The sequence below is a fragment of the Candoia aspera genome, chromosome 1 (genome assembly GCF_035149785.1).
Source record: "Candoia aspera isolate rCanAsp1 chromosome 1, rCanAsp1.hap2, whole genome shotgun sequence".
NCBI classification, from domain to species: Eukaryota; Metazoa; Chordata; class Lepidosauria; order Squamata; family Boidae; genus Candoia; species Candoia aspera.
This window is the reverse complement of record NC_086153.1, coordinates 272,121,068-272,147,882: the sequence shown is the minus strand read 5'-3', so window position 1 is coordinate 272,147,882 and position 26,815 is coordinate 272,121,068. Positions and strand designations below refer to the sequence as shown.

At 37.8% G+C, this 26,815-nt stretch overlaps 1 protein-coding gene across 3 annotated transcripts in view; it reads left to right on the top strand.

Annotated features, from left to right (window-relative positions):
- CKAP5 (cytoskeleton associated protein 5) overlaps window positions 1-26,815 on the top strand; it is a 65,735-nt gene that overhangs the window by 24,072 nt on the left and 14,848 nt on the right. For 2 of the 3 annotated variants that reach the window (XM_063289693.1, XM_063289695.1), the window contains exons 15-33: window positions 720-830; window positions 1,441-1,533; window positions 2,588-2,773; window positions 2,942-3,036; window positions 3,860-3,917; window positions 3,998-4,123; window positions 4,576-4,712; window positions 9,297-9,471; window positions 10,894-11,007; window positions 11,837-11,965; window positions 12,930-13,124; window positions 13,741-13,873; window positions 14,981-15,069; window positions 18,554-18,622; window positions 18,941-19,066; window positions 20,625-20,774; window positions 21,161-21,364; window positions 22,570-22,705; window positions 23,356-23,549. In XM_063289693.1, coding sequence (XP_063145763.1) covers window positions 720-830; window positions 1,441-1,533; window positions 2,588-2,773; window positions 2,942-3,036; window positions 3,860-3,917; window positions 3,998-4,123; window positions 4,576-4,712; window positions 9,297-9,471; window positions 10,894-11,007; window positions 11,837-11,965; window positions 12,930-13,124; window positions 13,741-13,873; window positions 14,981-15,069; window positions 18,554-18,622; window positions 18,941-19,066; window positions 20,625-20,774; window positions 21,161-21,364; window positions 22,570-22,705; window positions 23,356-23,549 — 2,520 coding nt within the window. The remainder of the gene's footprint in view (window positions 1-719; window positions 831-1,440; window positions 1,534-2,587; window positions 2,774-2,941; window positions 3,037-3,859; window positions 3,918-3,997; window positions 4,124-4,575; window positions 4,713-9,296; window positions 9,472-10,893; window positions 11,008-11,836; window positions 11,966-12,929; window positions 13,125-13,740; window positions 13,874-14,980; window positions 15,070-18,553; window positions 18,623-18,940; window positions 19,067-20,624; window positions 20,775-21,160; window positions 21,365-22,569; window positions 22,706-23,355; window positions 23,550-26,815) is intronic. The other variant, XM_063289696.1, reaches the window with a different exon arrangement.

The window sequence follows — 26,815 nt, the reverse complement described above, 5'->3', positions numbered from 1 at the left end:
CACGCCCTCCAGATCCCTTCTGCCTGAGACAACTGCATTTCCATCTGTATGCGAAACAAAATAACCCCACTTTGTTCCATAAGTTCACCAATGCACCCAAAACATACATGCTTCAGTATGAGCATGGACCAAACCAAATTGGCTGATCTATGCACAGCATGGTTCATGCCCTGAACATTTTGCACATCTCTTGTTGGCAGAGAGTGACTGGCCCATTTCCCAGTTGTGTTTAATATCTCTAATGTATTACATTTTTAAAACAAGATTTGGTGCATTTAAACATTTGCCTAACATAGATGTCAAATTACTGGTCCTTCTTCATATTCATAAAGGGGAAAGTACTACGTATTTTATAGCAGTTCAGCAGAATCCTCAAAGGAGGCATCTCAGCTATAAGGAGCACACCAAGAGTGCTATAGAATGAAGTCCTTTATTAAGTAAAGTGGTATCTGTGCATGCCCACATGGCACGGCTGTCCCATCATTCAAGAGGCTAGCCAGATCAGCGGGAAAAGATACATTGGGTTTAAAAGTTGCTGATAGGCACTACATGCACACATCTGTGTGCTCTGAAGTACTGTTTTTCCTTTGAATCCAGGTTGCTGCACAGCCCTACTTTGTAGCCCTAGAGGTCAAAATGCCTAATAGCCCATTGAAAGCATATTTGAAATGCAGTAGTAGGCTATTAACAGATGTGCCATTTTTTCCTTTTGCTAATAGATAGAGATGTGTGAGGAGAAGGCTTCAGCTGTCCTCCCAGCTGCGTGCATACAGCAGTTAGATAGCGGCAATTGGAAGGAAAGGCTGGCTTGCATGGAAGAATTTCAAAAGGTAATGACGACAAGGTCTTCTATAAAGTGTCTCACCTATAGCACTTGTTTGTACTATAATGAACAATTATTTTGGCAATTCACAGAAGCCTTTAGTGTCAGACAGTACTTCATGGCTTTGCAGATTATTCTGTGTACTGCAAGTTTGTTAGACCAGATCTGATCCTTTTTTTTTTCGTATTAAAGAGTTTATTTCTGAAAAATCTGCATTAGTTTGGTACAGGGAGGCATCCAACAATTGTTAGTCCTTATTGTTAGAAAAATAAGAATTGGTTCAAACATTCTATCACTTTTATGTTTCAATAATGTTTGATTCTTATGTAGTTTGTAAATATTTGTAAATGTAGATTTAATGCAATCTTCAGACCTAAACCTAGATCATTTTCAATTTTTATTTTTATCTAGATTTGGGTTTGAAGACTGCAAAAACTAAAAGTAGTTTCTTTAGAAAACTTTCTGGTGAAGGAAAAAAATAATTATGTTGGGGACTATGGTTTTTACACATGCTAAACATGAAATGTGTCTGAATGAATAAAGGTTTGTAGAATGTAGTTTGGCAGTATTTTTGTTCCTGCATTTCTTAGAGTTTAATATTGTTCTTAATCTTTAAGGCTGTTGAGCTGATGGATAAAACTGAAATGCCTTGCCAGGCTTTAGTAAGGATGTTGGCAAAGAAACCTGGATGGAAAGAGACCAACTTTCAGGTAAAACAATATTTATTTTATTTTATTTATTTATCATATTTCTCCATCACCCATTTCGGCAAACAACTCTGGGCGGTTTACAAGCAAATTAAGAGAAGAAAAAAATAAAATATTGTTAAAACAGATTCACTATAAAAATATAAATATATAAAAATATAAAATAATATAAAATATAAAATCCAAGATGGTGAGGCAACAGATAAAATTTCCCAGGGCCGCATCAAGGTGCCAACCACCCCCATGATTGACAGTATTAATTTTTTGGATTAGTTCTGTTAAATCCTGAGTTTATAATTAATCAACTTTTTCTACAAAGTTACCTTAGAATTGAGCCTGAAATTCCTTATGTGTAGGTTTGACCGTTTATGTTTGAAAGCTTTACTCAAGGGCCTTTCTCTATTTATCTAAATCTATATTTCTTATTCACATCCAATATAGTAATACTGTTCGTTATATTATTTTATTTCTACTTAGAATAATCTTGCTTTGCTTCATTGATATGCAAAACATTTCTGGTAGTGTACCCCCAGGCAATACACAGACTGGTAAGGTTTAATTAAAATGTGGATATTTGGAACCTTGTTAAACAAGAATACAATTAGGATAAAGCATTCAAATATATACATTAAGAAAAATTCTGAGAGCTGTTTCATTGTTTATAGTATCTGTATTTAGCCTGCATGTGAAAAACATATTATAAATTCTAATTCTATAGCATTAAGAACTTTGTAGGCCCTAGGCCTTTGGGGGTCCTAATTGCAATAATAATCTGGATGCTTAGGGTTATAAAGGTATTCCCTGGACCTGTATTCTTCAAGAAATAAGTCACAATAAATGTATGCATAGTAAAATAACAACATGAATATATTTTAGGGTATACAACTTAAAACATTTTTGGTCCCAAAAGTTTTGTAGGCCCTAGGCGCTGTGCCTGTTGTGCCTAGTAGATAATGCAGGCATGCATTAGTCATAGTTGATGAAATGCAGGTCTGAAGTCTTAATGTGCAAGAGGTCATTGGCTTGATAATAACAATGGCTCCTTTCTTGTTTGCAGGTGATGCAGATAAAACTTCATATAGTTGCCTTGGTTGCTCAAAAGGGAACCTTTTCCAAAACATCTGCACAAATTGTGCTGGATGGCCTTGTGGATAAGATTGGTGATGTGAAATGTGGGAGCAATGCAAAAGAAGCACTAACAGCAATAGCAGAAGCCTGTCAGTTGCCTTGGACTGCTGAGCAGGTACCTGTGTTGTTTTTCATGGCTATAATAAGTCTAAAGAGATGCAAGAACTATATTGGTCATTTATATCAGTTGCACTACATAGCCTTCTTTCTGAGGTGCTTGCATGTTAAGAATTGTTTGCATGTTAAGAATTATCAGTAGTAAAATAGTCTCTTTTCATTCTAGGTTATGTCCATGGCGTTCTCCCAGAAGAATCCAAAGAACCAATCAGAAACTTTAAACTGGCTCTCAAATGCAATTAAAGAGTTTGGGTTTGCTGGGTAAGTCTCAAAATTAGAGTAGCTTTGATACAATGTGAGGCATGGTGCTTACACACATGCTGTTTACTAAATGACTATGACATAAAAGATGGACTAGCACGCAGAGAATATCTGTAACAACCATACTAGCTCACCCTCATTATTGGTATATTTTTAGATGAGATTAAAGTATTCATATGTGTGTTTCAACAGTTATATGCATGTGTGAACCAAGCCTTTTCTCGCTATTGTACTAGTTCTGTATAGTCTGGTGCTCTTTTTTCCCTGGTGGTTTATTTTTTGTTTGTATAGAATGTGATTAGAATTTAGAATCCATTGGTTTAATGTAGCCCCCAAACTCCATTGCCACTCTGAATTGTACCATTGAAATCTGACAACAAATTGCTGATTTCCAGTAGGGATTTAAAAAAAAGAAAACAAAATGTTTTTATCATTTGAATATGCTTTGCACACCTCAAAAGTTCAAACCCACATTACAGAAATTCCCAACAGATTAAAAAAAGGAATAAAACGTTCGGTCCACTTGCATGATGTGATGACACTTTCCTCCTTTCCCCATGATTTCTGGAAATACTAGGGAAAAATGCAGAGCTAGATGCAAAATATTTATGTGTCATTTCTGTAAGAAATGCCTTTTCTGAGAGGGAAGATGCCTATTTTAAGATGCAGTTCCATCATAGTCAATACTATTACTTCACATTTAAATCCCATAATCATTCCATCTGACGAATTGGTTGAAAATGAGTAAGACACTGTCCTGTTTTTCACTGTTGTATGCAATTTTATGTTACTTTTGGCCAATCCCTGTTGTCTTCTCTCTCAGATTGAACGTGAAGGCATTTATCAGCAATGTTAGAACTGCTCTCGCAGCTACAAATCCCGTGAGTATTTTTTTCCTTCAAGTTAAATTCTCACTCTTTCTGAATATTGAACTTAAATATTTCTGTTTCCTATTTAATAGGCTGTGAGGACATCTGCCATAACCTTACTAGGTGTCATGTTTCTATATGTTGGTCCCCCTTTACGAATGTTCTTTGAGGATGAGAAGCCTGCTCTTCTTTCCCAAATCGATGCAGAGTTTGAAAAAGTGAGTTTTGTTCAAAATGCTGAAGCATTATTGTTTAGGTGATCATTTGCACTGATTCCAGTATCTTCCTTAATATTGCTAATAGCACAGTGAAGTAAATGTGCAATATGTTAAGGCAATGTCTTGGAAGATTGTACTGGCTGATGACTGATTGAAGGTGTTTGGGATGGAAATGTTTCTTATACTTTTATTAATATGAGTATTAATTCCTCAAGACTAAAATAATTCACTGCTTGATTGGTGATAGAAGCTAAATGTTTGGATAATATACTAAACAAACAGTAGGTTCAGCTGTGTATCACACAGTGCCATGGCCTATATTTCCCTCCATGTTGATCATTACTTGCATGATTTTTAACTAACACACAATGATGTACAAGCATATGAATTAAAATACCAAGTGCTACCTATCAAAATAATGCAAAGTAATATGGCAAGTATATACATTTCAGATGCAAGGACAAACACCACCTGCTGCAACTCGAGGCAATTCAAGACACAATATTGGCAGTGATGATGGTGAAGAAGGAGAAGAACAGGAGGATGCAGGGAATGATGTTGTGGACCTCTTGCCTAGGGCTGATATCAGGTTTTTATACTTTATTTGATTTATTTCTTTTTATTCCACTTTTTACTGAACAAGGCCAAAGCAGGAATTGATTGATCAATTGATTGATTATGTGCTATCAATCATTGTCAACTCTTGGCCACCACATAGGTAGATTTTCTCCATGATAATCTGTCCCTAAATTGGTCTTTCAGGTCTTTCAGTGTGCACCCATCACCAGTGTAACTGAGTCCATCCACCTTGCTGCTTGTCCTCTGTCCTTCCACCTTTCCCAGCATTAAAGCCTACTCCAGAGAGCTAGGTCTTTGCATTATGTGTTTAAAGTAGGATAATTTGAGCCTGGTCATTTGTGCCTCCAATGAGAATTCTGGGTTGATTGTTTGATTATTTGTTTCCTTTCTTGGCTATCCTTGGTGTTTTCAGGAGTCTTCTCCAATACCAAAGTTCAATAGCATCAATAATCTCCCTATCCTGCTTCTCTAAAGTCCAACTTTTGCTTCCATAGAGCGTTACAGGGAATACCATTGCTTGCATGATTCTGATTTTTGTAGGTATAGACACATCACGGCATTTTCCAAGGTCTTCATGGCTGCTCTACCAAGTGCTAGTCTGTGGCATATTTCTTGACTGCTTGTTCCTTTACTACCACTTTGATAACTTCATTGCCAATTCTAAGGCTGGTTGTTCTACCTGTTGTCATTAGTTTGGTCTTTATATTTAATTTTAGTCCCATTTTTTCACTGTGCTTCTTGACTTTTATTACTAGAGTTTGCAGATCCTTCGCATTTTCAGCTGTCAGGGTAGTGTCATCAGCATAGCACAGGTTATTGGTGTTTCTTCCTCCAATTTTAAAACCACACTTACCTTCTTCCAGTCCAGCTTTCCTTAATATATATTCAGCATGTAGATTGAATAAATACAGGCTTGTCACACTCCTTTGCCAACTTGGAGTCAGTCTGTTTTACCATGTTTTGCCTGTGCTGTGGCTTCCTGACCTGTATATAAGCTGCTTGTGAGGATAATGAAATGTTCTGGGATACCCATTTTTTTGAGCACATTCCACAATCAAATGAAGCACATACTGACTTCTTTTGGGTATTCTTTGGCTTTATCAATTACCAGTGTGCATCAGCAATAATGTCTCGTGTTCCTCAGCCTTTTCTAAAGCCAGCTTAAATATCTGGCACTTTTTTTTCATGTAAGGCTATAATATGTGTTGGGCGATCCTAATCAAGCATATTGTGCAATAGTTTGCACACTCTGTTAAATCTTTTTTTGGATATTATAATGTAGATTGACCTCTTCCAATCTGTTGGCCACTGTGTCACTCTCTAGATTTGTTTGTATAGCTTGGTTAGAACCATTACTGATACTTATTCTCTTGCTTGCCATACTTCTGTGGGTATTCCATCAGTTCCTGTAATCTTCCAACTTGGTAATGAGCAGATCTAACTTCATCTTCTAGTACTAGTAGTTCTTGTAGGTAGGGAATATTTTCTAAAGTATCTTCGATATTGACATCTCGCTGTACAGTGTTTCAGTTTCCTCTTTCCATCTTTGTTTGATCTCCTTTGAATCAGTATCTATTCATTGGCATCCTTTAGCATACCAATTTGAGGTTGAAACCTCCTTCTGAGTTCAGAGGTCTTTTGAAAGACTCCTTGTTTTTCCATGATTGTTTATAACTTCAGTGTCTTTACAGATGTTGTAATACTGCTTCTTGTCTCTTCTAACAGTTCTCTGAAACTTTGTTAACCCTTTCTGAGATTTTTGTCTTTTTTGTCTTTGGCTTTTGATTGATTGTGGAAACTGACTGGCTTTCTTCTTCTTTAGCTTAACTTAGAACTTGCCGATGAGCAGTTCATGATCTTTTCCACAGTCAGCACCTCATCATGTCTTTGATGCTATAATTGAGCTCCTCTGCCTCCTTTTAGCAATAATGCCCCCTTTTAGGGGGAGATGGGCGGTGATAGAAATGTGAATAATAAATAAATATCATCAGCTTGATTTCTATATACTCCATCTAGTGATGTCCATGTATAGAGGTGTTGCTTTAGTTGTTTGAAGACAGCGTTAGCTATAAAGAAATAATCGGAGTGGCAGAAATTGGTAAGTCGTTCTCCTGCTTCATTTCCTAACCCATACAATCCAATTATGTTTTCCTCTTTAATGTTTCCAACTTCGATGTTCCAGTCTCCAGTCACAAGCCACACATCTCTTTTCTACATTCTGTTGATTTCAAAATTGAACTTGATCATAAAACTTAACAATCTTCTCTGCATCAATGGTTGGAACATAAAATTAAATGATCATCATATGATATTAAAGGGTTGTCTACAAAGTCTAATTGATATTATTTGATCATTGATTGTATGGTAGCCAAGTGCTCTTCTAGCTATATCCTTCCTAACTATAAAAGCAACGTCATTCCGTCTTTGTTTTTCATGTCCTGAGTAATAAACAGTGTGATCTTCTGACTGAAATTGTCCAATCCCAGTCCATCTCAATTCACTGATGCCTAAGATGTCGGTTTATAGTCATTTCATTTAATCTTTCACTGTGTTGAGCTTTCCCGTGTTCATGCTTCTTGCATTCCACATTCCTACTGTAATTCTGTCTTTGCAGCCTTCAGATTTTCTTTTCCTTTATCAGGCAACATCAGCAACTAGGTGTCTTGAAGCCACATTGTAAACACTATTAGAAATCCAAAAGATCCTCAGCTCTTCCTCAGTAGAAGATAGAGTGCTATTTGACCTGAGGGGCCCATATCATCAATCACTTTATATTTTCTATATATGTGGTTTTCTTGGTTAAAAATACAGGAGTGCTTCACCATTGCCTTCTCTTGTGCAGTATGAATTGATGCCTTTGCCATTGTCACTAAAGTGATCATCTTCCTCCAGCATCTACCCGTATCTCTGCTGCCCAATATAGGTGCCTGCTTGCTTCAACTGGGCAGTGGATGACCATCACACCTTGAGTGACCCTGCTGGGGAATGAATATACTGTAAATCCTAGCGTATATTCCCAACACTCTTCGCTCATCCCTCCCAGAACATCCTCCACTCCACTCCCCCCCATGAGACAGCACAGCAGGACTGGGGGCATGGGGGGGGGGAAGCAGGAATACCACTCAGTTAAATAATGAAATATGATCTGAATATAAAATAATACAATATAAATTTATTTATTTATTAAATTTATATTACTGCCCATCTCCCCCGATAGGGGACTCTCAGCGGTTTACAATAAAAGCAATAATAAAAACATCTAAGCTTCAGTCACACTTTAAAAACATAAGGTAATAAATATAAAATCCAAGAGGAGATGGAATCCCAATCAATAGGGGGTGCTATGGCACCAACCACCCCCAGCTGGAGCTGTTATGCTCCCCATCCCACGCAAGGCAGCAGAACCAGGTCTTCAGTTTCTTCCGGAAGGCCGGGAGCGAGAAAACCCGTCTCAACTCCGGGGGTATGATATTCCAAAGGGCGGGCACCGCTGCAGAGAAGGCCCACCTCCTGGACCCCGCCAGATGTAATTCCTTCGTTGATAGGGTCTGTAGCATGCCCTCCCTGCCTGACCGGTTGGGGCGGGTCAATGTCATGGGGATGAGATGGTCCCTCGGGTAGCCTAGTCCCATGCCATGCAGAGCTTTAAAGGTGATAACCAACATCTTGAATTGGACTCAGAAGCAAACTGGCATCCATTGCAGCTCGCGTAACAGTGGTGTCACATGTGCCAATTTCACAGCACCAATAACTGTCCGCGCCGCCACATTCTGGACCAGCTGAAGCTTCTGGATACTCTTCAAGGGTAGCCCCATGTAGAGTGCATTACAATAGTCTCTGTGGGAGATGACAAGGGTATGAGTGACTGTTTGGAGGGCATCTCGATCCAGGAATGGGCATAGCTGGCACCCCACCCAAAGGTGTGCAAAGGCCCTCCTGGCCGCAACTTCCACCTGCTCTTCAAGCAGGAGTTGCGAGTCCAGGAGGACCCCCAGGTTATATTTATTTGCTTTATTTATTTAAAAGATTTGTATGCCCCCCCATCTTAAACACAACACTGGGTGGCTCACAATATATAAAAGAAGTTTACAATTAAAAGAATTATGATAAAATCCTCTAAAATAAAATATGTTTAAAACTATAGAACATCTTGAAACACCATAAGACGATAACAAAACAGAAGGCAGAACAGCACAGATTTAACCAAAAGCCTGAGTGAACAGATACATGCTAAGCTGGTATTAAAAGTTTATAAAGCTTAGTGTCAACTATAACTAAACAGGGAGAGAACTCGTTAACTGGAGTATTTGTATTAGGATTGCCCTCACTCCCTAATGAATCCCTGGCAAACGTGGAGCCCTGAGAGGGCCTCACTGCAGCATTTTAAATGCCAGACGGGAACTATACTTTATAAGTTAGGTATGTTGAGGACAATTTTTCCATTTATAGGTGTTTGAACTTTTAATTATTAATATATAACATATTTTATAATTTGCATTCTCTGTCTCGACTATTAACTTGTAAGATGCTTGCAGTTTGCTCCTCCTTGTTTGAAGAAAAGTAGGTGATAAGGTATTGATTTTTTTCTTTACAGTGATAAGATCACATCTGAACTGATATCTAAGATTGGTGATAAAAACTGGAAAATCCGAAAGGAGGGTCTGGATGAAGTTACAAGCATCATTAATGAAGCCAAATTCATACAGCCAAACATAGGTGAACTTACCCCTGCATTGAAGAGTCGTCTTAATGATTCCAATAAAATCCTGGTATGCTTAGAATTAAAAAATAACTTGTTGTAGTCAGTCATCTTCCATCCTTGGTATTCCAGCTTAATTTGGATCTTATAACGGAAATGAAATGAAAATGTTACTAAGCATTACTGCTTTTTAATTTATTTTATGTAATAAGCAACTGTAATTTCTACAACTGCTAGCTTGTCTGTTGATGTGTCTCTTTCTGCACAAGCGGGGAAATGGTACTGCTGTATTCAATTAACTTCAGAGAACTTCCTGTAAAGGAAATGCTCTCTCCCATAGAAAGCACAAGAACACAGTTGAGCTTTGTTAATCTACTTGTAGCACATACACCGAAGCACAGCTGGCGAGATTGTGTAACTTCCTCTTAATGGTACTTCTGTTTGTCATGAAAGCCCAGTACAGAGAATCAAAATCTTGTGATTTAAATCAAATAGAAATTTAAATTGAGGTTGTAGATAAATATTCAAACAGGCATTTCATTTTTCTATATGCACAATGCAATATAAAGTCTTATATAGTAGGTAATAATTCTGGCTGTGTATACAATAATTTATTAAATTTATATGCTGCCTGACTCTCAGTGACTCTAGCAGCTAGATGTTCCTTGAAAGAAAAGTTAACCGATTGATAGATTTAGTTGTTTTAAAATGACTTTGGAATATTTATTCCAATTTAGCCTTGAGAAATCGTGTTTCCCATTTTCCTTTTATTGTCCCAAAATTCCTCTGTATGCATTTATGTAGCAAAATACTATGTATTACAACTTTCTGGTTAGTATTGTTTCTTAATAGTATCTTAATTAGTTTTTATCAGATTATAGCAGGCAGATATATGGATACTGCAGATTTTCTCTAAGGGGAAGAAAGTTGGCGTTCATGTCCTTGATTGGGGAAATTTTGGGTTTTTTTGAAACAAGTACATAACCTTACATGAAATACTATGGTAGCATTTTTTTTCCTTACTTACCAGACAAATCTTAATATGCTAATAGTCCCAATAGAAGTATCCTATTTCATAGGTATATCTATATATAGTGTATCATTCGCTTTATTGCCTTGGGGCGATCTGTTACTAGTTTTACCCATTTGTCTCTTACATAACCACCCAAATACCAAAAAAAAAAAAAAAAAACCTACAGAGGAAACCAGAGATTTCAAAAAGTTTTGCTTGCCCATTCTGAACAATTCATGAATAGCAATATCTACCAGTGTGAATTTACCACATGTCTTCCAGGTTTTACAGTTCAAAGCAGTTGTGACAGCTTATTACATTTGTGGTACTGGACTAAGATAGAAAGTTGTCTCTGTGTGTAAAATCTGTTGCTTCAAGCTGCTAAACAGACTTGGAGCCCTGTAAAATGATAGTATTCTTTTGTTTTTAAAGAAATTTAAAGCTCTCGACACACATTTCATGCTTTTGCCTTCCAATCAGATACAACAAACGCTGACCATCCTTCAGCAACTGGCCACTGCTATGGGCCCAAATATCAAGCAACATGTGAAAAATTTGGGAATTCCCATCATCACAATTCTTGGAGACAGTAAGGTAAGATTGGCATACTACTTGGATGGTATTCCTCCAGATTGTACTATATTATGCATGTTATGCATTCCAATCTCTGCATATATTATGAAAAGATAATGACAACTTTCGTTTCTCATTGAGAAGGTTGAATGCAAAGAAAATCAGAGACTGGATGGGCATCTGACAAATGTGCTGGCTATATTTTGTCTTGGAGATCCTGCATTTTAAAAAAAGTTGGGCTAGACTTCAGAGGTCCCTTCCCAGTTATTTCTTTATTTTGAATGTTTCATCATCTAATATTAACATCCCTTCTGTTAAATTTATTACACTATTTGTTGCTGAGTGATAAAACAGGCTGATTCTGGTGGAGATGAAAATTGCCCATATGTGGTGTCCTTGTCTTAGCTTCAAGAACTGGTAATAAGGTGCAGCCATTGATGCAAGTTGCTGGGCTCTAAGAGGAAAACTGAAGGAAAGCAAATGACTTTTCATTTGAAAGTGGTAAAATGCAGATATAGAATAAATATGCATTCAGATATTCCTTTGGATTTGCATCTAACTTACTGCCTATCCTATTTCTGGGGTGTAAGGGGAAAGTGGTTTTAATGATCAGTGTTCCCTGAGAGTATGTACCTTCTTGAACATAGCTCATGCATTTCTTGTGTTGTATTAAATTTGCACCTCAGAGATTCAGTGGGAGATTATCCTCTCTTTAGGGTGTTAAACTTAGGTAGGTAGGTAGGTGCAAGAACCTTATCTGGTTGAGTTTCTCACTTTTCTGGAACATACGTAAGTTTGTGTATTTGTGTGTGTATATATTATACCTTATTTTCCCCCTCCCCCTTTCCAGAACAATGTACGAGCAGCTTCCTTAGCAACAGTGAATGCCTGGACTGAGCAGACAGGCATGAAAGAGTGGTTGGAAGGGGAGGATCTGTCAGAAGAACTCAAGAAAGAGAACCCTTTTCTAAGGCAAGAGGTAAGGATTTTAGTCATGCCAGTCAGTCTGCTTTTGTATTATAATTTGGAAGAAGTGTCAGTTCAGTAGGGATGTGCAAAACAGTCCATACACAGTACAGCTCTTTTCAGCTGATCTGTGCCCAAACCACGAAACATGTTTTGAGCATGCTGTTTCTGTGCACAACCCAAAATGTGGCAGTTCTGTTCTAAGCAGAAGTGGTTCTGAGGAGGTCTGGACAAAAAACGAAGACATTGGTAAGTGGGTATTTTGTGACTGACTATACCCATCGTGGCAGTTGGTTTTGAGTAGATAAACTCTCTTCCATTGGTGAAAAACCTCACAGTATGTTGTTTACATTCTAATTATGAGCACTGGCCAAAACCGTTTATCCAGGATTTAAAATATAATTATAATAATGTTTTTGGTTATCAGCAGAAGTATCTTGAATCAATATCAGTGCCCACTTACTTAGTTTATTGTCCCAATGCTGTAATTATGAGAGATAGCATTAACTGATTAGAAAATGTGTCAACTCTCTGTGTACAGATTAGATTGCCTTCATTGTCTCTCTAAATTTTATCATAAAATGCCTCCCATAAAAGTATTTTATTCTAAAAAAGGAGGGGGGGAAGCAACACATTGTTTCTATTTGTCCTAGTGGCTTGCTCTTTGTGATATCTGTCAGCCAGCTATTGCTCCCTTCCATTCAGTTTATTCTCCAAATCAATCATTGGCAGAATAATGGATATCTAATTTGGAATATGCTAGATTAATTGGGTGTTAACTCCAGTGTTTTGTTGGCCCCTAAATGCTACCACAGTCTTAACAATTCACATATAAATGTCTGTGTAAACAGATGCTGTAACATTGTCCTGTAAAATATCAGATGCTGTCCTAGAACCTCTAAATGCTCTCATTTGTTTAATTTAATCTCTGCTTAGAACACAATGTGCCTCTTTCTGGTAATCTTTCTTAACTTTAGCTTTTAGGCTGGCTAGCTGACAAGTTGCCCACTCTCCGTACTGTCCCATCAGACTTAGTTTTATGTGTGCCTCACCTGTACTCTTGCCTGGAGGATCGAAATGGAGATGTCCGTAAAAAGGCACAGGATGCTCTTCCATTTTTTATGATGCATCTGGGTTTTGAGAAGATGGCCAAAGCCACTGGCAAATTGAAGGTATAGCAAATACTACTAATTTCTGAGGAAACATGGCCAAACAGCTAATGAAATATAAATGGCTGTGGGAAAAAGTGGTATAAAGACATGCAAGTAATATCATGAATGAGTTTCTGGGAAACTTCCAAAATGGCTTTAATTATCAGGATTTGTGTACAGGGAAATCTAAAACTTCTGCATAGTGCTTTTTAGAATCTGTCTAAACTAATTTGGGGATGGGCAGCTTTTGAGCAGTTGGGGCTGCAACCCTGGAGGGCCTTAGGACCATTCTGGTGATAGGGCAGAATTTTGGTGACATGGCTTTGAACCACTTTTGAGAGTAGTTGGGGAAGTATATTTTAGAGGGTTGGGGAGGCAAAAATGGTATCAAGAGTAGCCATTTTGCTACATAATTCAATGCAATGTGGGCTCAGGGTGGTGGGAAACGACCCGTGGGCTAGGGGTTGCCCATCCCTGCTGTAGGTAGCCATCATTTCGTTTGCACTGGCATGCAAGGAACTGTTCACAACACTTACTTCCTGTTTAAAGACCTGGAAAGGAAGAGGATGTTTGGCTTGTATTCATTTGATTAAATGGCTTAGACATAGATACATAAGCCCTAACTTTCGTTCCGTAGCCAACTTCGAAAGATCAAGTACTGGCCATGCTTGAAAAGGCTAAAGCCAATATGCCTGCTAAACCTGCTCCACCATCTAAGGCATCTTCCAGAGCAGTGGGAGCAGCTCCAGCCAAATCTCAAGCTGCTTCAGGTAATCTTTCTACAGCTTGTTAAGCTGTTCCATTTGAGAGAAAGATTGATGTTTCCTGTTGAACAATCATATAAGTCAAAGCTAAATGTGAAGCATTGGAGAACTTTGGGATAATAAATAGTAGGATTCAACTGAAGTGTATCAGTTTACTAACGGAAGTTAACTACAGTCAAGGTAGTTCAATGTCTGGGAAAAATGCAGTGATTTTAAAGCATTGTTCTCAGATGGTCAGAATTATCTGAATAATTTCCACATTTTTTAGTTCTAATTAAGTAGATATGAAACAGCTTTTGTTTTCCTTTTAATATACATACTCCTCCTGTAGCATTTGATTCAAAACCTGGGAGATTTATATGTGATTCATCCCAGTATTCTGCCGATAATGTACTCTGTTTATTAATTTTCCTTATTTATTGTTAAAACTCTCCAAACTCACAGTGGCTTAAAATAATAAAAAGTGTACAATAAAAATATTAAAAGGCTCACTATACTATAAATATATGGAGTCATCAAGCCACAGCCACATGAAAAATGATTAAGATAGACTAATTTTTTAGATACATGGGTGCTGTATTTTCAGAACACACTTAACAATACTTGTAGTACAAATCTAGCCGGTTTGTTTTGTTTGTGGTTTAATGCATTACGTAACCAGAAAATGTATAATTCCATAACCACTTAAGCATGTTGTATGAAGCAATCAGTAAATTGCAGAGTCACTGGGAGTTGGGAGGCACATACATTTAATAAATTATTAATTTTATTATTAAATTCAATTATTGATTCTTGTGTAAAACTTCAGTATGTTTTACTTTGCTGCTTCAGAGAGTTCTAGGGAGTTTTAAAAATAATACATCTCACAATTTTGTTTTTCAAGAAACTAAACTCTGAGGTAAATATTTTTTATGCATGTTCAAGTTCTAGTTGAATCAAAACTTTTCACCTTTAAATGGAACACCTTTTTTCCATGTACAAAATATTTTTTAGGTTTACACCAATAGTTTAAAGTATAGGTTGAGAATTATAGCATGTTTTGTGGACTGGCAGAATTTATGTTGTAGCTGTAATCCCAATCCTGTATAGCGTAAACTATCAATTATTCCTTAGGTTCCAGTGAAGATTATTTACCTAGCACAATGGAGACTAAACCTGATGCCAAAAAAGCCAAAACAGGAGGAAATGCCCCTAAAACCAAGGTAAATTCTTCAGAATAAAGGAAATTGTGATTCCAGGTAGATGTAAAGTATCTAGATATAAACTGTATAAATACAGTTTTAGTTCTAATAGCTGTATTGTGGCAATATTCTAGGTATCAATAGGAAGAATATCTAAAACAAAAAAGTACATTGGATTCTAGTTCTGTTTTGGCAACACATAACATCTGGAATGATTTCATGAAATGTTGGTGCCTTAAGAAAAATAAATTATTCCTTACTAACCAAATCTAGACTGTATAAAGGAAGATGAAATGGAAAAATCCAATACAATAATCATTTTAGGTTATGGTATAAGGCACTATAAAGGGACGCGGTGGCGCTGCGGGTTAAACCGCTGAGCTGTCGATCGGAAGGTCGGCGGTTCGAAACCACGCGGCGGGGTGAGCTCCCGTTGCTCGTCCCAGCTTCTGCACACCAAGCAGTTCGAAAACATGCAAATGTGAGTAGATTAATTGGTACCGCTTCGGCGGGAAGGTAACGGCGTTCCGTGAGTCATGCTGGCCACATGACCCGGAAGTGTCCTATGGACAACGCCGGCTCCAAGGCTTTGAAACGGAGATGAACACCGCCCCCTAGAGTCGGACACGACTGGACTTTACGTCAAGGGAAACCTTTACCTTTTTATAAGGCACTATATTCCAATATTGCTATGCAGTAGAGAATATTATTTGCAAAAAATTTAAAATCCCTCCGATTTAAAACACAAAAAAAAAGTCAAAGGGACTTTGGAAAGTTAGGCTATAAAAGAACTTTAGCAGAATCCTGGAAAAATGGTTGCCAATGAGAGTAGATACTATGGGCTAAAAGTAGCCCTTACCATTTTTCTTGTAATGAGAACTTGAATTCTTAGAGCCCAGAAACTAAACTGTTTAAAAACTATCAGTTCCATACATCCTAAAGCTGCAGATGATACTGCATTAGTTCTAAATTAAGCTTTGGCATGCTTGCTTGTTTGTTTAATTATTTAACAGTTTTCATATACCATCGCTGGATGATGCACAATAAGCAAAAACAGAAAAAGAAATAACACAATGAATATGATGTAAAATATTTAACATAATAAATAGTGGTTGCCCAACAGTCATATTACTTCCAAAGACCTGTTGGAAAACAAGAATCCGCAAGGTCTTTCTAAATAAGAGTCATGGCCAGATGTACTTTCTGAGGCAGAGTGTTCCAAAGTGTAAAGGCTGTTACCAAAAAGGTAACTTTGAAATTATAACTGCTTATACGAGAATATTTTTGCCAAGAATATATTAACATATTCATGTAGTCACAAGGAGTTGAGCTTGCCTCGAGCAAGACTTTAATTTTAAAATATCTAAGTACTTTTATGGAAATGCCATTTAGGAAACAGTGCCAGCAATCCAAATAGATAATACAACGTAAACCATCTTGACAAAGCCACGGTGAATAACTGCATTATTTTCTAATTGCTTTGACATCTAAAGCAATCTAGTTCTAAAGCAGATCATAAATGGATCAGTGTATAAGTATCCTGACCAAAATGCAAGAGAACTAGAGCTCAGAAAAACCAAGTCTTGCCAAATAATAACTTTATCTCATTTTTTGATTGAGTTACTGTGCTCAGAGAGTACTTATCAAACTGGAGGGAGATATTAAGTGGGATGCCACTAAATTTGGGCCTGACAGCTGTACACTTCACCACTTACATTGATTACTTGAATAAAGAAGTGGAGGGCATACTTATCTAATTAGTAGACAACATCTATTTTTCAGGATCTTATAAATTCCTTCAAAGCACAACTTTCTTGGTTTTCTGCTTCCTCTCAATACATTCACTCTTCTTTCATATATTTCTTTTGCAAATTGATCCTCATTCATTCTCTCTTTGTGACCAACCATCTCAACATACTTTCTTAGTGGACTTTTGTATCCAATCCACATTCATTCAGCACCAGTTATTCTTGAACTGATCTCTACCTATTTTACTGCACACAGGCTGTGTATATTTAGCCTTGAGAAAAGATGACTGAATGTGTATATAATAGCACTTTTCAAGTAGCTGTAGGGTATCATACAGGAGGGCAGGAGTCTCTGTCATCCCAGAACACAGTTTATAGAGTAATTATCTCAGGTTACTGAAAATTGAATTCTGGTTGCAAGCTAGGAAAACTGTCCTAATGGTCAGAGAAGTCTGATAGTGGAACCTGTTATTTAGAAAGATGGCCAGCTCTCCTTTGCTGGATATGTTGGAGTAGAATCTAAATCAGGGGTCTCATATGAACCGTCTATAGCCCATGTATGGCTCTTCAGATCATTTTTTGCAACTTGCAACAGTACTTTCTAGGAAATTGAGTACCTGTCCCTTAAGGCTAGGATACAGAGTGCCACATAAATGTACAGGTTGGGCCCCAGGAAGTGCTCCAGGAATCACAGCAATAGCAGCCTGGAGACATCTTGGCCAGCTCAGTAGGCTTCCTGACAACAATGGGTCCTGGTTGTGCAAATGTTGCTATGAGGCTTCTAATTCTTGGGTAGCATCACCTCCAAGAACCCTTGAAGCATTCATATTCTGGCAGGCATTGCTTCTGAGGCAGTGCCAATCTCTCCAGACAGGGCCAGTGACAAAGTGAGACTTGGCCATGGAAGACAGGCTGGAAGGCTGCTTGAGGGAGGGAAGAAGGTAGGTCTGGCTATCCTGTGGCAAAGGTCTCTCTGTCAGGCAAGGAGTGGGAAGGACAGCAGGCAGGCAGGCAAGCGCTCTCTGCTTGGCAAAGAAGGATTTGCCAAGGATCCTTCCAGGCAAGGAAGGAAAAGAGAAAGGAAAGTGGATTAGAAAAGTATAGAAAAAGAAGAGCAGGATTTGGGCAACAGCTCTTAGTGGGATGGGTTTCCTAGATCATATCATCCTAGATAATAGTCTTGGAAAAGTATTGCGTATCAATCCAGAAATAAAGTCAGATAGTGCTCTACTTATGAAAAATGCCACCAACTGTGGCAGAATGAAATGACCGCATCACAGCCCTATTTTGCAGGTCATTCTGTTTCATAGTAAAGCTTTATTTAAGAAATTTTTGTTTCATGGTGTACTGTGATACTCTTCATTTTTTCAGTTTTGACTCACTAGAGATTTTTGTGTCAATGTATGAAAAAGCTTCAGTGTTGCAGACTGCAGGCTAATGGAGTAGTCCTTGTGCAACATTCATGGCAATTGGAGTCCGAGCCTCTTGGCCTTCACTGAGAGGGAATGCGATTGCCTGAATGGCCCCTTCTAACTTGGCTCTTCCTCAATCAAGAAATATGCCTTCAGTTTGGATTCTAAATATGATTTACATGCCAGTGATCTCAGATGTGTAGTACTTCACATACAGTCAGTAAATAGGAACAGATTGCTTGTGCTTTAGTCTATACCCATGTTTATGCAGAAGTAAAAAGCTTTTTAAAACGTGTTTATGTGGTCAATACTATTAACTACAGAGCATTTTATGACTTGTTTCAGCATTCTGATGCAAATGCATTCCTCACCAAAGGCAATAGTAATCTGACAAAGAACAAAGTTATCAAACAGGTAATAAGTGGGTACTACTTAGAGTGGCTGGTACACTGACCTTTATACACTTGCTGCACTAAACACTGTTATGGCCTTTGTCTTTACTATGCTAAATAGATACCTGAGGTCTTCAGTGCACATTCTAACACAAACTTCTGTATAGGTGAAATACCTGATTTGCATGCTTATGGGATAGATTTGTTCTAAATAAAGGAAGTCCTATTAACTTCAATGGGTTTAGTCCCAAGTATGGATGTAGAACGGATTGCGGTTTAAAACTAGATTATAAGCGCTTGGTTGTAGGGGAATGAACTTAACTATTGTTTTGTTTCTTAGGGTATACAAGGGAAAAAGGTACCAAGCAAATCCAACTTGAAAGATGATGATGACAGGTCTGGCCCAGCTTTTATTTTAGTCCCAAATGGGAAAGAGCAAAGAATGAAAGATGAGAAAGGATTAAAGGTGAGAGAAATGATCAGTATTTGATCTGTGGGCCATATTAGACACTGATTCTTATTCTAAACTCGTATTTACTTTAATACTGGTAATCTTGAGATACCTCCCTAAGGCTCTTTGTAAGGTATTAAAATGCATTATTTGTAGGCAATAGATGTTTTATATTTATTGTGGAGATCACTTAAAGTTACATATCCTTAATTGTAGGAATAAGTATTCTGCTCTAATATTCTTACCAATGTTATTAATAGCAGTCAGCTCAGTGGACAAGCATACAGAATTTGAAGTTGTTCTGTCTTTTTTTTTTTTTTTTTTTGTTAAGCATGGTCTAGAAAATCTACAGAACTTGTTCTGAGTTACTGTACTTAAAACAAGTGAATTCTGTGGAAAAGTCCAGTGGGGAGAAGGGGTCTCATTCAGGTATTAGAGAATTTATCTATAATAACAAAAATGTTTTATTGTATTTTTTTTAATGGGAAGATTGCTAAGATCGCTCACACAAAGCAAAATGTAGAAGAATCATAAAATACGTCAGTCTTGCTCTTTAACAAGATTAATACTAGCATTTGAGCATTTTAAAAAATCCATTATAAATTGTATATATAGTTAAGGTATTGTGCTGCATCAATTGGTGATGAGGCACATGGGATAAACAGCCTCACATCTGAAATGTGTTATATATTCAGGGCTGCAATTTCAGAAATAGGAGACATATCCTCTTCAGCCCAGGGTTCCTGCTTCAAACTCTGCTTCAGCAGTAGATCACTGTTTCAACCTCAGCAACTTTAAAATGTGTGGACTTCAAGTCCCAGAATTCACCAGCCAGCATGGGGAATTGTGGGAGTTGAAGTCCACAGATCTTACAGTTGCTGAGGTTGAGAAGCACTGCACTTAACAAATATGCAGAAACAAGCCTCAAACCACTGACTGCATGTGTATGCACCTAAGCATCCATGTCATAATATGGTTCTCAGACTAGGAAGACCCAAGACTAGGGCCACCTCAGCCGTGAAAGCTCACCAGGTGCATTTGCGAGATAAAATGAGAAAATACACCCTTGTAGGCCTCCTTGGCTATATGTCAAGTTGAAAGCATTAACCTATTTTTAATAATCTGGACTCACTCCTGTTCAGATACAAGAATAAATTATCCTTAGTTTAACTGAGTATTTCTGGTATCCTCTTCATGGCTCTCTCAAAGGTGAGGTGGGTAGAGTGTGCTTGCTTGAGGTTTAACCAAACTAGCCTTAGTGAAAGGAGAAAAGTGAAAATGATAAACACACAATGCTTCATAATCTATACAGGAAAAAAAAATTATTTCTTCTGTAAATGTGATTTCTTTCGTTATGTTAAGAGGATCAATGTTATTTAAAAATTACCTGAACCTCAACAATGTAGTCTTAGCAAATAAGGAAAACACCTACACACATACATAGTATCTCTCTATGTACGTGCCACTTACAATTAACAGACTAATTATTTTAAATGGAATTTAAGTTATGGGTCTGTTAAGTTACAGGTATTTACTCTTTTAAGAAGTGTGTTGTGTTCTCCTCTTCCCTCAGGTTTTGAAATGGAATTTTACTACTCCTCGTGATGAATATATAGAGCAATTGAAGACTCAGATGTCTAGCTGTGTTGCCAAGTGGTTACAAGATGAAATGTTTCATGCAGATTTTCAGCACCACAACAGAGCTCTTAGTGTAATGGCTGAGGTGAGGAGAGTTGATTAACGGCAAGTGATGAAGCAAAACAGTAAGGACAGTAGTATACATTTTCCTAGAGCATGCAACTTTTGGAAATACTCTTATTCAATTTAGAGCCCTGCATAATAATCTCATAAGAACAGTGCAATTAGTATTGGCCTCTCAGTTTTTCCATCAAGGCATTGAATATGAGCATATGAAACAAAATTAATTAGCAGAGCTGATGCAAGAAGCAATTATGCATGTACAAAACAATTATTCTTGGTACCTGTGTAACCAGAAAAGCCACTGGATAATCATTTAATTAAAATAAGTTTCTTGCTTTATTTTACTGTAAAATCTTTTTTTTTTTTTTTTTTGGCAAAACTTGACAATGTAATCCTTTTTCTCTCAAGCACTTGGAGAGTGAAAAAGATGGAGTTATCAGCTGTTTAGATCTGATTCTGAAGTGGATCACTCTGAGATTCTTTGACACCAACACAAGTGTTCTGATGAAGACTCTGGAGTATCTTAAGCTGCTGTTTACCATGTTGAACCAAGAAGAATACCACCTGACTGAAAATGAAGCCACTTCTTTCATCCCCTATCTTATCCTGAAGGTATTCAAAATATTAAAAAACTGCATACTTGGTGTACCTTGACCTCTTGGAGTGGGTAGAATGAAAAACCTGGATACTGTTGCTGGCAAACTGTAACCAAAAGCCAGTTGTGAAATTACAGCTCCCTCTGTGAGTTCCAACAGAACTCGTGGATAGCCCTTAAGCAAAGAAGACCACCTTTGGAATATGGTTACTTTTCCAACTAACAGAAATAAAAAACATCCCTAATAAGCATTTACAGATGTTAAAAACCTTAAATATTGTCATCAGATCTTAGTTTTGGACCAAAGAACTACTGGCTTCCTCCCCAGAATCCTTCCTGACCCCGAGTAAGCATAGATGATATATGCTTCAGCAGTGGAACGTTTCAACTAATGTTTAGAATCATACCCAATATCATTAAACTTCAGTCAATGCATTATATTAGACACAATTGGAAGAATGGGGTTCAGGAGGGACAGAGTGCGTTTTCATGTGTTCCGTGATTTTAAAAAAATCTGGATATGGTCAGTGGCATAGGGAATTCCATCAACTATCTCGGCCTTCACATCTGGCCGTATTTTTTTTTTAAGTAACTGGTCTCGGATCAAAAGATACTTTAAAAGGTAAGATAAAATTGAGATCAATTTCTGGTTATGGTAACACCTCCATTTTATTTTCTTGGCAGCAATACAGAAGTGGATACAGTGGATAGTAAAATTATATCTATTAGCAAAAAAACCCTCAGAAATTCTGATCTTTAACAACTAAATTAATTGTAGTATATGATAAGTGTGTGAGATCAACCTTTTTTTTTTTAACATAGCTGGAAAACTCACTGGAGAATTGGTGAGCAAATATCTTACAAATTTTTTTCAGTTCATTAGAGAATATGGATCTCTTAGTTAGTATAATTACCCATGAGATTTTTCATCTGTTTCTGCGGCTGTACTTGTAAAGATTCTAATTTACAGAAATCTCAGAGCAAGTGAGAAGAGTAATCTGCACTAGGATAGCATCTTCCACATATGTTGTTATGCTCAAGGTTAAGTGCGCTCATGTTGTATTTACAGTGCATTTGTCACTACCTAATATTCTAGACTAATAATACACAATCAGAAGACTTAGGGGTACATGTGATTCCTGAAAGCCTTGGATGAGAATATTAAGAATATTGATTGTTCTTCCAGTATCTCTAAATCTCCAAATACGTTCTCTGGTTTCAGGTTGGGGAACCCAAAGATGTCATTCGGAGGGACGTGCGTGCCATTCTGAACAGGATGTGCCTTGTCTATCCAGCCAGCAAAATGTTCACATTTATCATGGATGGGACAAAGTCAAAAAACTCAAAACAGCGGGCAGGTGGGACATTTAGTATAAGCTGTTTATCAGTCATATGTAGTAATATCTTACTGCAGTCATGAAAATAATGGAATGGGTGTGTCTCACTTAAAATACTGATGTGTCAAGTTTCTGCATTGGATGCATAAAATATTGGCATTGGTGTATGGCAGGGGTAGAGAGTTGTTTTCAGCCAAGTAAGGGATTGGAGGTGCACATTCATATACACAATCTCTTTCCATAATTAATTCCAAAGGGAGCAGAATAAACCTTTTTCTTCATGACCCAGTTGCCGAACCAACAAAGAGTCAGCAATGCTATTAAGTGTGAGAGTGGGATGGGAAGCAGTGAGATAGGAAGGAAATGATTTTAAAAAAATAATGCAGAGTAACAATTATGTTAGTGTTGTCATGAAAATTAATTTTAAGACCTGTTCTAGTAAATTCAGTCAGGCCATTGAGGATAAAAGTGAATGGTTAAATAAGTGGCAAATGTGGCCATTTTACACACTGTTTTGGAGGAGGTCCCCAATTTAATCTTGGAGACTTAATCATGAAGGAGCATTTTTCCCTATCCTTAATAACAGTTCACTTTACAACAAAGCCTGTTGTGCATCTTACAGGTGTTGCCTTTGGGTTTTATATACATCTCTTTTTGTTGTTGTCCCTTAGAGTGCTTGGAAGAGCTGGGGTGTCTGGTTGAATCATACGGCATGAATGTGTGTCAGCCAACTCCGGGCAAAGCCTTAAAGGAAATTGCAATTCACATTGGTGACAGGGACAACACAGTCAGAAATGCTGCACTTAATACCATTGTTACTGTTTACAATGTGCATGGGGACCAGGTGTTCAAGCTGATTGGAAATGTAAGTAAACAGAAATAAAGGGAAAATAATTAAATCCTTAAAGTGTATTGGACCACTCAGATGAAGTGATGCAAAGTCACAGCAGAGCTGCTTTTCACAGCTGACCTGAATACTAATTATCAAGAACAGATACATTGTATTTTACGCTATTTAGTTGATGGATAATTCTTCATTCAGATATCCATGAATGGCAAGATAGTAAGAGAATAGTACTTACTGTTAAATCTGCAGTAGCAGTAACATGGAAAGTTAGTTCTTTGTCTACCACAAATCTTGTTCAAAATAGTTTTGACAACTAGGGCAGTGGAGAGTTGGAGGAAATTGCATTCGTAAAAGAAATAAAACATCTGCACAGAACTATTATTTAGCCAGTTTGATCCAGTTTGTGAGAATCGGTTTTTAAACTGTTCCAAGCATTAAAGCGACTAAGCCAAAACTCACATGTTTCCTGCATATCCAGATAAAGTGGGAAGGAAAGCCTGGAGATGTCTATCAGGGATCAGTCTTTGAATGCCACAGCCCTGGTGGGATTGCACTTTGGGCTTTCTAGAAAGCCAGTTTGTCCTGGAAGAGCAAGAAAATTGTGAGTTTTGGGCTTAGCTCTAATTTTATTGAAAACACTTGAACCTAAGCACCTGGATTTCTTTTTAATAGAACTTGACGTGCATAACTGGGTTATGGGTGAGAAGTTCTCCAGTTTTTATGTGTACCTATTTAGACCAGTAGGACTCTTGATACAGATAGTTCTACATCAACCCAGTTGTAATTAGAAATGTGACCAATAAATTTAGAACTTCAGCCGTTGCCTCTTAACTAATAAATATTTTAAAATTATTGTAATTAGTTATGTAACAAATCAGCAAAAAGTGTGCATGGGGGTAAATAAGGTAAAAATTCTTTGAGAGTTTCACCATCCACACACAAGTAGGATATCAAGCTATTTCTTGTTATGTCTTTAGTTTTCTGAGTAAAGCAACCTGGACCAATTTTTAAAAACTTTAATTACTGTATCAAGAAGTGCCACCCACCTCCAAGATAGTTCCTTACATGGAATTATTTTTCTGTCTCTCTTAGATTTCAAAACCACTATTTTGTCAAAGATTTCAATTTAATTTTAGTTAAATTGAATTATTTAGAGCAGATTTCTGAATTTCTAACGTCAGAGTGATAAGAAAGGTCAGGCCTACATGAAACTTTAGCAGGTAGGGGCACTGCAGAATTGGAGAACACCTGTATTAATAGTGATGTTGTATCTCACCATGTTTTTTTTAATCTTCGTTGCTTTCAGTTTTAAGATGTATTGGTACATCCTGATTATTAACTACTATGCTGTTTCTCATTTTGAAAATTTAACATGACAAATTATTGTTACTCAATTTAGATAACATCCCTGCACTTGGATATGGAACCTCATATTCATCTTGCAAGTTGTTAGCTTTCTGGGAAGTTGTAAATTGAATCAACTTAATTACTGCTTTAGGTGCACAGTGTTTCTCAGCTTTACTTTCCTAGGCTGAGAGTTGATCTCAAAATGATAGAAGCATCCAGAATGTATCCTAGGTAGCAGTTCTGTGTCAGCCAAATGGGTTAACTATTGTGAGGAGTGATAAGTTTGCAGTGCCCCATGTTCCATTTAAACATTGAAAAAATTCCTTGTATTCCATTGGCAAAATACCTTCTTAACTATAATCTGTTCTTGCTTGAACATCTGTACAGGGAAGGTTGGCCCCCAGAAACCCTCTAAACGTGATTGCTGAAAAATGATAGTAGCATTTCCCATTATTTTGCAGTGAGAAATAGATAAACACTATAGTATAAATGCTAAAATAGGTATATCGTCCAGTGTCACCCACTTGCATGATGTGGCCCTCTGTGATTTGCAGCTCTTTCCAATCCCCAAAATATTAATTTTGGCTCTTGGCCACAAAAAGATTGTGCATCCCTGTTCTATTGTTGTTGTTTATTCATTCAGTCGCTTCCGACTCTTCGTGACTTCATGGACCAGCCCACGCCAGAGCTTCCTGTCGGTCGTCAACACCCCCAGCTCCCCCAGGGACGAGTCCGTCACCTCTAGAATATCATCCATCCACCTTGCCCTTGGTCAGCCCCTCTTCCTTTTGCCCTCCACTCTCCCTAGCATCAGCATCTTCTCCAGGGTGTCCTGTCTTCTCATTGTGTGGCCAAAGTATTTCAGTTTTGCCTTGAATATCATTCCCTCAAGTGAGCAGTCTGGCTTTATTTCCTGGAGGATGGACTGGTTTGATCTTCTGGCAGTCCAAGGCACTCTCAGAATTTTCCTCCAACACCACAGTTCAAAAGCATCGATCTTCCTTCTCTCAGCCTTCCTTATGGTCCAGCTCTCGCAGCCATATGTTACTACGGGGAACACCATTGCTTTAACAATGTGGACCTTTGTTGTCAGTGTGATGTCTCTGCTCTTAACTATTTTATCGAGATTTGTCATTGCTCTTCTCCCAAGGATTAAGCATCTTCTGATTTCCTGACTGCAGTCAGCATCTGCAGTAATCTTCGCACCTAGAAATACAAAGTCTTTCACTGCTTCTACATTTTCTCCCTCTATTTGCCAGTTATCGATCAAGCTGGTTGCCATAATCTTGGTTTTTTTGAGGTTTAGTTGCAAGCCAGCTTTTGCACTTTCTTCTTTCACCTTCATCATAAGGCTCCTCAGTTCCTCTTCGCTTTCAGCCATCAAAGTGGTATCATCTGCATATCTGAGATTGTTAATGTTTCTTCCAGCGATTTTAACTCCAGCCTTGGATTCCTCAAGCCCAGCATGTCGCATGATGTGTTCTGCATACAAGTTGAATAGGTAGGGTGAGAGTATGCAGCCCTGCCGTACTCCTTTCCCAATCTTAAACCAGTCTGTTGTTCCGTGGTCTGTTCTTACTGTTGCTACTTGGTCGTTATACAGATTCTTCAGGAGGCAGGCAAGATGACTTGGTATCCCCATACCGCTAAGAACTTGCCACAATTTGTTATGGTCCACACAGTCAAAGGCTTTAGAATAGTCGATAAAACAGAAATAGATGTTTTTCTGAAACTCCCTGGCTTTTTCCATTATCCAGCAGATATTGGCAATTTGGTCCCTAGTTCCTCTGCCTTTTCTAAACCCAGCTTGTACATCTGGCAATTCTCGCTCCATGAATTGCTGAAGTCTACCTTGCAGGACCTTGAGCATTACCTTACTGGCATGTGAAATGAGTGCCACTGTTCGATAGTTTGAACATTCTTTAGTGTTTCCCTTT